The sequence below is a fragment of the Rhinatrema bivittatum genome, chromosome 1, assembly GCF_901001135.1.
Source record: "Rhinatrema bivittatum chromosome 1, aRhiBiv1.1, whole genome shotgun sequence".
Classification (NCBI taxonomy): domain Eukaryota; kingdom Metazoa; phylum Chordata; class Amphibia; order Gymnophiona; family Rhinatrematidae; genus Rhinatrema; species Rhinatrema bivittatum.
This window is the reverse complement of record NC_042615.1, coordinates 194,457,446-194,473,181: the sequence shown is the minus strand read 5'-3', so window position 1 is coordinate 194,473,181 and position 15,736 is coordinate 194,457,446. Positions and strand designations below refer to the sequence as shown.

Below are 15,736 nucleotides of genomic sequence, written 5' to 3'. Positions count from 1 at the left end.
CCTCCTTAGATAAATTGTAATTGATCCACTCTTTGCGAGTCTCAATATCCTGCACCTCTCTAATCACTAAGGACTCAAAAGCCGTAATCAACGGATTAGGGGGATCCTGAGGCATCCAATTAGAGGGTTTATACAATTTATCCTTACGATATTCTTGTGTCTGAGGACCAAAAAAATCTCGTAACCTCAACCGTCTGAAAAACTTATGTATATCAACCTGAGTGGCAAACCTATCATGTCTTGAAACTGGGACAAAAGATAGTCCCTTGCTAAGTAATTGCATAGTAGGCACATCAAAAGATTTAGACGATAAATTAACCACATTCTGCGTATCAATATTTTCTGAAATCCTGGGGAGTCCTTTAGCGGCGAAAATTATAGGGTTCTCTATATCCATAAGACTTACGAGTCTTGTAATTGGATTCACCCCTACTTCCTCTACCTCTAACCGATGTTACATTTTTGTTAAACTGGGTTCCCTCAACTTGGGGTTCAGACTCATTGAAATGCACTTGCCTCGCACTATCTTTATTGGTAGAATATTGATTACCACTATTTCTTTCATGACTATATCTATCGTCGTCAGACGAATCTCCAGAAGAAGATGAAAAATCTCCTGTTTTTCTGTATCTACTAACTCTTTTTGTCTGCATCCAGGGGTAAACATACCCACTGGTATAATCTTTCTCATCTCGTTGCAGTTTTTCTATTTTAACCTTCTTAATCTCCTGCCGGTAAGTATCAAGTTGCTTCTCATGTTCTGCCAGTTGTAAGTTATAAGCTTCCATTGAAAAACTGGTTTGTAACTTACGAGCTTCTGTGTCGATTTCATTACCAATTATTTCTAATTGACCCTTAATGGAAGATACTATCAAAACCATTAAGTCATGGCTACATTTGTTAAGAATAGCATTCCAACATTCTATAAATGTATCATCTGTTGCAAACATGTGGGGTTCTTTGTGTATTCTAAGGCCTCGGGGTATTCTATTAATGTGGCAATACTCAGCCAACGTAGCAGCATGGAGTTCCATGCGTATCAGTTTTCTTTTGGTCTTAATGAGCACATTCCATGAGCACATGCCTCAGGATCCCCCTAATCCGTTGATTACGGCTTTTGAGTCCTTAGTGATTAGAGAGGTGCAGGATATTGAGACTCGCAAAGAGTGGATCAATTACAATTTATCTAAGGAGGACATGACTATTATTAGACAACTTAGGGAGGATTCTAGCATTGTCATAAAAAGTGCTGATAAAGGCGGGGCTTTAGTGATTCAAGACACTCACGATTATGAGGCGGAGGCCTGGAGACAGTTACATAATGTCACTTTTTATGAACCAATAGAAGGAAATCCGGGAAATGACATCATGAATTGTATTAATGAGATTGTCTGTCAAACCAGAAAGTTAGGATTTGTTACCAACAAAGAGGCTAAGTTTCTTACCATTGTGCGATATTCCACTCCATACATATATTTCGTACCGAAAATCCACAAATCTTTGTTTAAACCTCCGGGCAGACCTATAGTCTCCGGTAGAGAATCTGTGTTTGAGAATGCGGCCAAGTATATTGATAATATATTACAGCCCTTGGTATGTCAGATTACATCATATGTTAAGGATACAACATCATTCATTAAAGACATTGAACAATTTGGAGAAGTACCACTCCATAGTAAATTGGTGACAGCGGACATTACGTCCCTGTACACCAACATCCCGCAACAGTCTGCTATATCTATAGTAGAGCATGCTTTAGATAAGCTCAATATTGGTTCTCACAAGAAAGACATGATTTTGCAATTGGCTACTATTGTGATCACTCGATTTTATTTCCAATTTCAGAGACAGATGTTTAAACAAATTAAGGGCATCCCAATGGGTTCTCCACTTGCGCCATCCATAGCATGCTTATATGTTAGTCAATATGAAGAGCTTCACCTGTATACCTCTATGTACTTCAGTAAGATTCTATTGTACAGGAGATACATTGATGATTTATTCTTTATTTGGATAGCTGATGAACAGTTGTTAGTACAATGTGCCCAGTATATGAATGATTGTGATTTGAATTTGCAGTTTACCATCCAGTCTAGTTATCATCAATTACCATATTTGGATACAATGGTTACCATTCATAACAATAAGTTAAGCACGTCTATATATATTAAACCTACAGACAGGAATACTACGCTCCATTTCAACAGCTTTCATCCCAAGAATTTAAGGGAGAGCATACCAATTAGCCAATTCCTTCGGTATAGGCGCATTTGCTCTACTAAACATGATTATAAGAAACATGCTCTAGAGTTGGCGGACAAGTTTCAAGAGAGAGGGTATCCTTCCAGAGTTGTGAAGCGGGCGTATAAACGAGCGTTATATGCTGATAGAGACAATTTACTCTTAACTAGTCCACATGATGATATTAGTAGACCAATTTGTACAATCCCTTTTTCAATAAAATCGCATCATATCAAACAGTGTATTCTGAAACACTGGCAGATTTTGCAGACCTTACCAGGTTTTGAGGAACCTCCTATCTTTTCCATGCGTAAAGGTTCCAATATAAGATCTATGTTATCCAAGTTAGTACATAGTGAGTCTCAGGAGGATTGGGGGCAGACCAAATGTGGGAGTTGCTCCGTTTGTAGTAATGTCTTGGAAATCACTGAATTTTCATCAATGCAATCGGTTCATCCGTTTATTCTGAAGGGTAAATTTTCATGTACATCTAATATGGCGATTTATGCCATAATATGTCCTTGCAAATTATTGTACATTGGGCATACGATAAGACCTATTAAAAATAGGATTATTGAACACAAGAGTAGAATACGTACGGGGAAGGTAGGGGCCCCTTTAGTAGCCCACTGGCATGCTCTTAAGCATAACATTGATGACTTAAAATTTTTCATCATTCAACAGTGTCATATTCGCCAACAAGGCAACGTTAGCAATATTTTAAGGAAAGTGGAGCAACGTTACATTTTCACTTGGAATACTGTTCACCCTCAGGGACTAAACAAAGCTATTGAATGGGATGCTTTTTACGGCGATTAGTTGTGGCTTTAATCAAGAATACCATTTCATTCTATGAACAGTAATAAGTATAACATCACGCTATAGCAACTAGAACGGAGCACGGCATGGATACGTAGTACGCTACGGCAACGTAGTACGTTTTGGAAACGTGAACGTAACACGTCATTAAGTGTTTGGGTGTGTGATAGGTTTTGGTTAGTTTAAATAATGCTGTCGGCGCGCATAGGAGGCAGGTATTTTACGCAGATGGAGGCGTTCGTGCGGCATTGGTGAATGATGTACTTTTCAGGAAGAAATAAGTATTAGAATATCTTCTTACCCATGGCGTTCCGGTTTATGATGACACGGGTAAGGCAGTTTGGTGTATTTGTTTTGAATCTAGCCGTATATGTAGTAGATACTCAGGTGCCTTTCGAGTGCCTAGTGCGTAGCGTTGTTTAGAAGTTAGCGTATGGTACACGCTTGACATTTAGTAAGGATAATTCAATAAGCTTTGTGTTATGGTTGTATTATAGGAGCATAATTCATGAAGTTCGAAGATAATAATCGTGGCTGATTTTATCTATGACTGGCGATTCAGAGGAGTTACCCGAAAGGATTTTTGTGGATTCCTGGAAGTTTTTTTAAATTGATAAAGATTATGCATATAAATAAAGTTATTGGAATGGTTGGTACTGTTCTAAAGGTGACGGTGCACAGGGTGTATGCACCCGGACATAAAATGTTTGGTGATTTAAAATATGTGTTGTTGTTCATTCTTTTTATAGGTATAGAGATCGGGAACATGTGCAATTAATAATTTTGTGATGGAGTGATATCAATGCTATACAGTTTCTGCATCAAGCAAGTGTTAAGTGATGACAGCGCAGACTACGGATTTAACAATATATATTTTTCTCCCTGAGGAAGCCCTAGGTTTGGGCGAAACAGGTGTCCTGTTGGTTACATAATAATGATAATATATATTTATATATAGCATATGATTGTATAATTAATATTACTTTGTATGTAGGCTATTGCAGCCACGTTATAATTTCTTATATAACTTATATCATTAAAAAGCTATATGTTGGGCTTGTCAACATTGTATGGTATTGGTATATTTAAGAGTCATTGGTACAATTTTAGGGTGTTATGGGTACGGGTGTATGAATGTATGGGATGTATGGTGCTAGAATGATAATGCGTCGATGATAGTTTTAATATGTGATGTTCTTTTGCACATGTTGGTCCTAATTAAAAAAAGAAAAAAAATTTCAATAAATTATTTGAATATTTATTGGCATTCTATTTGTGCCGAGTCCTCTGTTTGAGGTTGTATGGTTATAATTAATAACAGAGGTATACGTACTGTATATTATTACTTGTCCAGACCTGGCCAGAGGAGAACTTTTACTGTATGCCTTCCCTCCATGTCCTCTGCTGGGCAAGGTCATTTGCAAGATTGAATGCCACAGAGAATTAGACCTTCTGGTGGCCCCAGTTTGGCCCAGACGCCCATGGTATGCAGACATGCAGAGGCTTCTGGTGGAGAGTCCCCTATGCCTCCCTCCCCACAAGGACCTTATCCAATAAGGTCCAATCCTTCACAAGGATATTTGGCGGCAGTAATTGCCACCTTGCTCCATGCGCAGAAGTTCTCGACGTCCTTGGCATACGTGCGGATCTGGAGAATATTTGAGGCCTAGTGCGAGGAACGCAGAGTGCACCCTCGGACAATCAGGATCCCTGTGATTCTGGAATTTTTACAGGATGGCGTGAGCAAAGGGTTGTCCCTCAACTCCATGAAGGTCCAGGTAGCGGCTCTCTCCTATTTTAGAGGCGAGGTGAATGGAGCCCGCCTATCGACACATTCGGACTTGGCCTGTTTCCTAAAAGGGGCTAAACACCTCCGACCACCCTTAAAGTGGCCAGTCCCCCTATGGAACCTCAATCTAGTATTGGACTTTTTAGCAGGGCCTTCCTTCCAGCAGCTGCACAGTCTGTCTCTATGCCTGTTAACACTGAAGACTCTATTCTTGGTGGCGATATGCTCAGTTCGTCGCATCTCTGAGCTACAGGCGCTATTGTGTCGGGAGCCGTTCCTCTGGTTGACTTCAGGACCATTACAGCTTCGCACCGTTCCTTCCTTCTTGCCAAAGGTAGTCTCGGAGTTCACCTGAATGAGTTAATTTCCTTACCGTCCCCAGATAGACACAAGGACCCAGAAGACTACCGCCTCCTAAACCACAAACATCAGTAGGCTTTTAGTACGGTATCTGGAACTTTCAGAACCAGTGCGCAAGATGGACTTCTTGTTTGTTCTTCATGATGTAAGGAAACCAGGCAAAGCAGCTTTTTAAGCTACCATAGCTCGCTGGATCAAGAAAGTGATCACGGAAGCTTACGTAGAGGCAGGGAAGCCTTTACCCCCTTCAGGTTAAAGCTCATTCCACTAGGGCCCAGGCAGTATCCTGGGCAGAAGCTAAGCTACTATCTTCCGTGGACATCTGCTGAGCAGCGACGTGGTCTTCCTTGCACACCTTCTCCAGGTTCTGTCGCCTGGACGTCCAGGCCTGACAGGATGCAGTCTTTGTGACGGTGGTGCTAACTGGATCACGGGCAGTCTCCCGCCCTGTTCGGGTGTAGCTTTTGTACATCCCATTGGTCCTGAGTCCATCTGGCTACACGCTAGGAAATGGAGAAATTACTTTCCCGATAATTTTGTTTTCCTTAGTGTAGACAGATGGATTCAGCATCCCGCCCACGGCTGCCCTTGAACGGTGCCAAGGAATCGCCCATAAGGTGAATCTCGATTCCAAGAGGTTACGGGTAAGCCGTCATTCTATCCCTAGATCAGGGCATCTATAATAATGCTGGGATTCAGCACTTTTATTTGGTTGAGTACAGTTACGGTCATCCATTTCTAATCAAGTTATAATCAAGTTGTATTCAAATTGTATTCAAGTTTTTCAATAGTATGTCCACATTGGCTTTTGAAGAGAATACTGAATGGCTGAGGTCACTGCAGGGGTATATCTAAGGTGATGACAGCTTTGAAACCTGACTGTCTCCATCTGCTAGCAGGTGAGCACATAACCCATTGGTCCCGAGTTCATCTGTCTACACTAAAGAAAACAAAATTATCAGGTCAGTAATTTCTCCATTTCTTTTGTTTACAATATTTAGGTAGAGATCTGGAAGGTGGAGGGCTTGGCGAACTGGCACTTAAAATTATATGCACAAAATATTTCATAAGCAAAATATGCACTTATCAAATACTTCATTCCAACATAAACTGAAGTTATTATGAGCACAGGTTACAGTTATTTCCAGCAGAAAATAAATGTGCATATTTTTATAAAATAGATGCACAAAGTATGTGGACTCCTGCAGCTTTGGATTCGCAGCCCTCAGCCACTTTTCCTACATCTCCCAGATGCATTCTTGCAGGCATGACAGGGCTTTGCAAGTTTGTCAAGCAGGTGCCTCTATTCTTGTGCTGAGTCTTGCGAGATTTAGCACGAGACTGCAGGCACCTGCATGACTTAAATTCAGAAGTGTGAGCCATGTGGTAGACAACCAGCATGAGTGCTTCCGGGAGAAGCAGGATACGTGGCTGAAGGCTGGAGGTCCAAAGCTGCAAGTATCCACATAATTTGTGTATCTATTTTATAAAAATATGCACATTTATTTTTTTGCTGGAAATAACTAACCTATGCATATAATATCCTCAGTTTGTGGGAAGCAAATATTATAAAGTATGCATATATTTTACATATGAAATATTTTGTGTGTACAGTTCTAAGCACCAGTTTGCCAAGCCCTCTACCAGACCTCCCAGACTAAAAATTGTAAGAAAAGGTGAGAGAGAGAGAGGCACCGTCGTGTGGAGATAACTGGGGTTATTGTATGGGGTGAAAGGTGGGAGAGACACTGGTTGGAGTGGTGAGTGGTGAGAGAGGCAAACTGATATGTGGTAGGGTGACTGAGAAGGGGGTGTGATTGGGGTGACTGCATGGTATGATAGGTAGGAGAGAGACTGGTTGGGGTGGTCACCTGTGAAAGAGAGGCAGACTTGTGTGTGTGTGTGTAGGGAAGGGAAGTGACTGGATGACAGATGGGAGAGGGGGTATGATTGGGAGTGAGTGTAGTGACTTATGGTTTGACTGGTGGGGGAGAGAGACAGCCTGGTTTATGGGAGGATGATTGGAGTGACAGGTCATCCCCACACACACCAGGCTGCCTCTCTCTCACCAGTCACCACCCCAATCAATCTATCTCCTACCTGACATCCCATACAGTCACCCCAGTCACTTCCCTTCTCACCAATCACCCCCATCCCAAACACGCAGTCACACACCAGGGGAATTAAAAGAATGCATATCCCAAAATGCCAGGACACCTTTCCTAAAATACAAAGGGATTGTCGAATTCAAAATATGCATTTACTTTACATGCTTTGCTAACTAGAACATAATGGTTTTATTACATCACTTATTTGTTTACACTTGTTTACACATGGGGCCTAGCTCCCAGGTCTCCTCTGTGGAGCTAGGCCGCAAGGGAAATGTAGTCCTTAGTATTTTAAGGGGGTTTCTGGATCTCCTAATCTTTTTTTGTTCCCTGCCTAAGTGCTCCTGGGGTTTACTGTGGGGATCAGCTATCTCCCGAGTGACTACCTCCTCCCTATCCTCTCCCTGATCATCATAGTGACCTTAGTGCGGTCCGATGGGAAGAGGGCCACCTGGAATTCAAAATACATTCTACATTGATTAATAAATCCCCTGCACTCCTTGGGTCTCTGAGATACCTGGGAGGAGATAGGAGATGCGGCAGAGGCCCTGGAACATGGGCCATCACAGCTGGAGGAACCACTGGAGCAGGGGCCAAGTTCTGCTAGTTGGGCGAGCCTGACATCATACGTGTACTGCCAGACACTTGAGCAGACCGGTTACTTATTTCAGCAACTCTTGCTGCTGTTGGATGCGCTGGGCCAATCCAGGTATGGTCTGGCCTGGCCTGAGGGTGGGTCCACCAGGTTCATAGCATCAGCAAACTGTCGCAGTTGTGAACCCTTGTGCTGTGGCATGGTTGATGCAGCCTAGTGGGTGAACCCACTAGGCCCATGCCAACAGCTGGCAGACATGTCCTTGGCTGGAACTGAGCTGGACTTTCACCTATATCAGCCCCATTCTCCGCAGGTTGAGCCCTTGGGTTCAAGGGGCTGGCAAGTTGAATGTCCCAAGGTGGGGGTGGTCAGAATGAGAGAGTCCAGAGTTGGCTAGGTTCAGGGCAGGTAGCAGTTGGACAGTTTCAAGGTTCAGGCTGAGGGTCAGGGCAGGCAGTGATCAAAGCATAATCTGTGTCCATAGCAGTGGTCAGCGGCAGGCAAGAGAGAGGTCTGGGTCCATAGAAGAGGTCAGTACCAGGAGAGCAGGCGGATGTGGGACCAAAGGGGGAGGCAAGGCAGGAGTAAGGCAGACTGGAACAAGAACTGAAGCACTTCGGGATCTGGAGAGTAACAACACACTACAAGACTGCAAGGACCTGTTATTTATTTATTTATTTATTAGATTTCTATGCCGATATTAGTGGGAACATCATATCTGTTTACATCAAAACAATGAACATAAGGAAAGATATTTACATTAAACAGGGAGATGGGGAGGGAAAGATAGGAACTATGAGAGAGAAGATTGAAAGTACATAGGAAACAGGCTACTCTGTAACAGATGGTAGCCAAATAAATTAACATTGAGTATACAATTTGGAGAAACAATATGAACTATGTACAAGGGTGTAGGGAGGGTTTGCGTGGAGGGGTCGGGTGTGTTTACTTGGTTCAGGTATGTTATTGAAGCACCGGGCTGAAGTGCGGCTGAGGTTTAAATACCCAGCCACGCTGTCGTCATCAAGCGGCACCAGCTTGTGAACTCCCACTGTGGAGCCATCTTAAAAATGGCATATGCATTTAGGGAGACCAATATCAGGGGGCCTAGCATTGCAGAGTCCATGCTGCTAGAGGAAGCTATATGGCATGCCGGGATCCAGGTGAGAGAGGCTGCTCATGAACCACCCCGCCAGCTGCCAAATTTATATTGTGAAGCTTGTCTACCACAAGAATCTGCTCACCTGACAGGCAAGTAGTAATGAGGAACATGTTCATTGAAATTGCCCAATCCTAAAACCTTGCTGGCTCCCTGCATAGGGAAAAAAATCCTATTCCTTCTTGCTTGGTGATGTAGTACATAGCTACTTGGTTGTCTGTGTAAATCAAGATTTGCCAACAATGAAGACTGATTGTTTCCAAGATGTTGAAATTCTAAAAGGTTTATATGAACTTCTTTCTGCTTTGACCACAGAGTCTGGGAGTGGTAGTATTGCACATGAATTTCCCAACCCTGTTTGAAGCATACATCATGACAATCAATGCACACTGTGTGTTTTGAAATGGAAAGCCTAGTGTAAGACTGGAGAGATTGCTCCATCATTAGTTGATTGATAATACTGATCCTGAACGACAATGGCCAAGCAGTTTGATTCCACTACAACTTTAATTCCCATTGAACTTCTCATGCAAAGTTCATTGTGGCTACTATGTTACCCATCAGTTTTATCTTCACCAGAGCAAAAGTGAACTTCCTACGAATAACTGAATCATTTTCACTATTTCAACAGCCCTTGGTGAAGGGAAAAGCTCTATAATTATGGCTTCTATAAACTGGATTTGACAAGATGGCATCATTAATGACTTTTGGTAGTTTATTACAAAGTCCAGGGACTCTAGTATGTAAGAAAGCTGAAATATTCATTCCCTGGCCTGTAGTGACAAACCTTTTATTAACCAATGCAGGGGCAGTGGAATGCCTTTTGGCTGGAGGGTGAGAAGCAAGCAAATCAGTTAAGCTTCTCCCCAGCTTCTCACTTTACGTTTAAAGTTAATGTCATTGAGCCCGATATTCAAAGCACATTCAGTCCTCGATAGCCAGATAAGTAGGACTTACCCAGCTATTTCTTAGTTAATTTGAGGGCAGGCAATGAGCAGATCAGGGCGGTGCTACTTAGCCGGATAAGTTATCCGGCTAACTGGCGATATTCAGCTTTAGTCGGATAACTTATTCAGCTAAGGCAGACCTGCCAACGAGGAGGTTTAACTTAGCTGGATATAACTCATGCAGAGCGACTTATATGTGGATATTCAGCGGTGTAGCTGTGCCGCTAAATATCCCTTACAACTTAGCCAGATAAGTCATATCAGGCTAAGTTACATATCTGGGCAGATTTGAATATTGGGCCCATTGTTTCTTACATACATTCTTCGAGTAGATCAGAATAAAATTATTCATTCCCAGATCAACCGATGATAAGCTTGGTGTTAGAAAACCAGACATAGTAGTAAAGGAGAAAAATGACGAAAACATCATTATTAGTAGACGTGTCAGTACTAAGCAACTATTTTGTACAATGTATGGAGGGAGAGAAGATGATCAAGTACTAAGAGATGTAATAATAGACAAAATATGGCCTAAAGATACAGAAATAGTTCCACTTATTTGGGAACCACTTACCTGATTCAAAAACTTCCAAGCTCACCTTGGTATTATGATTGTACATATTACACTGTGCAAGCTGTAGAAATAAGCTATTTGGCACAATGCAAGTATTAAGACGAGCACTAGTAGTAAATCAGACTAAGAATAATACCCAGCATACCCTGAGATTCATTCTTGTCAATGTAGGTGCAAGACAAACAAACTATGAATCTTGTACCTCCAGTTCTGTAAATATATACTTTATATCCACAGAACCCTCACACACACAGATTTTACACACACACATGGGGGCAGAGTAAGATTTTTCCCTTTATACCTCACCATACAAAAAAAAAATTCAAATTCTGATGTCATCTAAAGTAAGTGCTTTTTTTAATGTCTTTTTCGTTTCTGCTTGTTCTCTGTTGGAGTTTGTTTTTAAAATGGTTTTGGGGGGGGGGAGGTATTTATTTCAGATTTCCCTAATTTTGGAGTTAGTGCAGACTAACTGAACATGCTTACCAGTATGTTAAAAAGTGTCAATTGGAGGACCAGTTTGTTAGCTAGAGGTAAGGTTCAGCATTTTCATTGGCTGTCTCCTTAGTTGTTTGTGTTGCCATGGTTGCAATGTGGTAGTTGTGGTGAGAGGCCAGTGCCTGGTAACAAGTGTAAACAAATGTGTGGTAATACTATTAAGTTCTAGTTAGCAAAGTATGTGGCAAATGCATATTTTGAATTTGACAATCCCTTTGTATTTTAGGAAGCAGAGAGGCAGGGCCCAGGCTTCTGGGAGGTAACCTAGGAGACTTTGATTGGGGTGGGGCAGAGGCACAGGTGGCTGAGAAGTGAGGACGCTGGGAACAACCAGAGCTGATGGAGGAGGAGCTGCCTACAAAAACAGAGGAAGAAGCATAACTCATGGATACCTCAAACTGAACAGGAAAGGAGTTACTTTTGAGACTGGAAGAGGGGTAGCCATCCCTGCAACCCTGAAGCAACGGCGTCCTTTCCACTCTTGTGCACAAGGGAGCGATGTCACCAGCCTAGACTAGCTACCGGACCCTGAGATAATCCTTAGGCTACAACCCAGGGGTGTGCAAGCAGGGTCTCAGCCGTTACCCCTCGCTGTTTCCCGTATATAGAGGAATATAGAGCTCCATCTCTGTGACCACATGGAGGTGCCACCCTGTGATCATCTCAGTCATTTACATGCTCTTTGATGGGTGGTTCTGCACTTGCCTAGGCTTCGCCCTTGTGAGAAAGAGAAGATCCACTCCTCCAGTTCTGTCTCGTGTTCGAAAACACGCGTCCAATCGAGGGTTAACAGTGCGCTCCGTCGGATGAATTTAGTGCTTTGCCATTAGGATATTAAGGAATTTTGTGGACTGCAACACATGTTAATAGCTGTCATGTCATCACAGAGATAGCTGTACTCTCTACCTCTATCTGCTGGTAGGGAGGAACAACCTACTAGTCTGGACTGGTGTAGCAGGACTAAAGAAAAGGAAATTAACAGGTAAGAAATTTCTCCTTGTTTTATTTATTTTTTTATTTTATTTGTTTTATTGTCTGTTTCACTGATCGATTATGGATGTAATAATGTAACCCACTGAGAATTGTGGATTAGCGGGCTATACGTTTTGTAAATAAAATAAATATTTTTTGTTTTTTCTTGCTTTATTTATGCAAAGGTTGATAACACAGATGCAGAAGGAAGGTTGTTACTGGCTGATGCTCTTTGTTATGCACACAAGTTTGATTCAAGGGCAATTGTAAATGCTGCAACCTTAACAGGTAATTTCCTTCATTTTCCTTTCAGCTCTAAGAAGAATTATTTTTCAGATTGTTTAAAATATTGCAGATATCAGCAGAAATCTTTGGTCAAGGGATACAACTTTGAGTAGCCATAGATTGTCTGCATGAATCTGTGATTTTTAGCAGTCAGCACTGTGCTATCAAATTAGAAGGATAAGGATAGCTTGGGACCAGCATTGCTAAGATCATATTTTGGAAAGAGAAGGCAGCAATTGCTTGCAGTATAGGTCAGTGTTTTCCAACCCTCTCCTGGAGGCACATCTAACCAGTCGGGTTTTCAGGATATCCATAACAAATGTGCAGGAAATAGATTTCCATACATTGGAGATCCAGGGTATGCAAATCTCTCATGCATATTCATTGTGGAAATCCTGAAAACCAGGAACTCATTAAGCTACAGATGAATAAAAATGTTCAAAAGCTTTACATCTGATGGTCCTTTATTCCTCATTAAAAATTGTGAACGAGATTAGGACAGATTTTTTCCTTCTGGGTACATTGGGATTATTTGATCAAGTGATGGATCAGCATGTATTAAACTTTAACACAGCTGCATTTAGCTGTGCACTTTGTTTGCTTTTGTTACCAAGCCCACCATCTAGATTTTAATTTTTTTTGCTTGTATGGGTGTGGCTAGCATGTATGGACCAATGAAACAACACAGACTTGTGGCATTCTTTCTATGACTCATCCTGTTTCATTGTTTTTAGAGACCCTGTGGATGTTGTCTGATTGCACTGGTTTTGAAATTTCTTCCGTGATTTGTGCTTGCTTTATGGAAGGATTAGGATATAGACCCGGTCAAGTAGAAATGTGTTGCACTTGATTGTATGGAAACATGGAAGTCTGAATCGTATGAAACATGCTCTGTGTTCGGTTGCACTGTCACGGATCAATGTTTTTTTTTATCTGAAATTTCTTTCTGCGGGATTGGGTCAGTTAGTTGATGTTAACTTATCCTGCAGGAAAGCATCTGTTTTCAGACAATTTGAGAACATGCAACATTTTTTTTGGTAAATAGTTTGTGGGATTCTTTTTTTCAAACAATGTTGTGAATTTTTTGTCAGTTTGTATCTTTATTTACTGTCAAAAAAAAAAATGGAACACTAAAATATAGAATGCTGATTATAAAGGTATGTGTGGGAATTATGTGAAGTATAGACGCCTGACAGTATATATAACTTGTAGGAGTGTGTTGCGATTCCGGTCACTGGGGCAGTGACCGGGCCCTTACCTCCTTCTGAGGCGCCGCGATTCGCCGGTCCCCGAGCCTCTCGAGCCGCGTGGCAGCGGCTGAAAACCGCCGGTTCCTGGGCCTCCCAAGCCGCATGGCAGCGGCGTCTCCATGAGGGAGACGCCGCTGAAGACTCCGCCCCCTTGGAGTGCCACGCGCGCGCGAGGACCGCCGTTTTATTGGTGCAGCCCCGGATGTCAGAATCCGCCTCCTGATGACGTCAGACGCCAGTAAGGGGGATTTAAACCGAGCCCGGGGATTCTATCTTTGCCTAGCAACGAGTTCACTTTCTGAAGTGCTAGTTGCCTCCTGTCGGTTCCTGATTCCTGCCTGCCTTGTATTCTGCTTGCTTAATCGTTGGTTCCTGTTTGCCGCCTGCCTTGATTCCAGCTCGTGACTTTGACTTTGCCAGTTTGCCGCCTGCCCTGATTTCTGCCTGTGACTCAGACCCTGCTTGACTGCCACCCGCCTCGACTCCGGTCCGTGACTCCGTCTCCGCTGCCAGCCTCCAGTCCTGACTCAGCTCCGTGACTTCACTTTGCCTGTTTGCAGCCAGTCCTGACTCCGGTTCACACTCTTCCTGGGTTCATCAGTACTTCGCCTAAGTCCCAGCGGTCCGGGTCCCTACGGGCTCCTCCTGGGGGGACCTCGGACTTCCAGGGTGAAGACGCCTAAGCCCTAGCAACCCAGGTTCCTACAGCTCCTCTGGAGGAATCACGGGTTTCCAGGTGAAGCTCGTCAGCCCAGTGTGTGTTCTGCCTCCAGGTCGTCCTTCCTGGCCGGCCGGCCCAAGGATCCACTTCCCGGATTGGATAGTCGTAACAGAGTGTTCCAGTTTATTGATTCATTATCGTTTCATGACAAATGATTTCCAAAAGAAAAATGTTTTCGAGAGGAAGTTGCAACTTCTGCATTTGACCTCAAAAACCAAGAACAAAAACAGTGCTGCATAACCTCCTACAAAAAAAAAAAAATGTCGTGCCATTTCCGTGCTTCCAAGAAATTACTCAGACACATACACTGTCATTCTGAAACTAAAACTGCATTTGCCATATGGCTGGCATAATGTGTAAAACTTTGCCTCTCAACAAAATATATACAGTGGATTCAGAAAGTATTCAGACCCCTTCGCTTTTTCCACATTTTGTTATGTTACATCCTTATTCTAAAATGTATAATATGCATTTTTTCCCTCAATCTACACACAATATCCCATAATGGCAAAGCGAAATCAGATTTGTAGAAATGTGTGCTTTTAATGATAAAAAAAAAAAAAAAAAAGACGGGGGGGCGCTGTTGCGCAGGCGATGTGGATGGACGTGTGAGCTTTGAGCTCCTGCAGTTGGGCCCTCTATACCCCTATTTTTCTTGCTTTTTACCTTAACTGGACTTACTTTTTTGGGACCTACTATCTTCACTTTTCGGTGCCATGGCCGCCAAGAAAAAAACGGCCGATCTTAAACATTATGGGTTCCACCGGCAGCCGCCGGAGTTTTCGCAGCCGGCCGAGACGAGTGATGATGCGGCGTTACTAGAGGCAAGCGGCGGGGACGCGCACGCTGACTCAGGCCCTGCTCCTCCCGCCATTACAGCTGATGTTGTGGGCCGCGCGGAGCTCCGGGGTTGGTTCATGGAGATTCGAGCGGACTTACGACAGCACCGCAGTGAGCTTTTGGCCTCTATGGCGGACATCCGGGAGGATATGTCTGCGTTAAACAATCGCGTAGACGACCTGGAACAGACCGTCGAAGCCCAAGCCCTCAATATGGCGGCTCACAGTACGCAGCAAAATGTTTTACAAACAGAGCAACAGGCAATTCTGGATAAACTCGAGGATATCGAGAACCGATCACGAAGAAATAATCTTAGGATCCGGGGCATACCTGAAACGGACGCTTTTGCTGACTCTACGGAGGTGGCACGAAAGATCTGTGTCTTCTTCCTTGCAATGCTCTCCCCTGCAGGGACTTCGGAGGAGGCGGTAAGCACCCCCGCTGTACCCATTGAACGGGCGCATAGGTCGCTGGGCCCCCGTCTTCCTAATCAGGCTAGAGACATTATTTTTTGTCTTCGTGATTTTCCTCAAAAGGCACAGATTTACGCGGTTACCAGAAAGCAGCCCACGTGGTCC

General features: G+C 43.1%; 1 protein-coding gene across 1 annotated transcript in view; it reads left to right on the top strand.

Moving 5' to 3' along the window:
- Positions 1 to 15,736, top strand: part of LAP3 (leucine aminopeptidase 3) — a 154,773-nt gene that overhangs the window by 100,728 nt on the left and 38,309 nt on the right. The window contains exon 10 of the mRNA XM_029590495.1: positions 12,248 to 12,350. Within this exon, the coding sequence (XP_029446355.1) occupies positions 12,248 to 12,350 (103 nt within the window). The remainder of the gene's footprint in view (positions 1 to 12,247; positions 12,351 to 15,736) is intronic.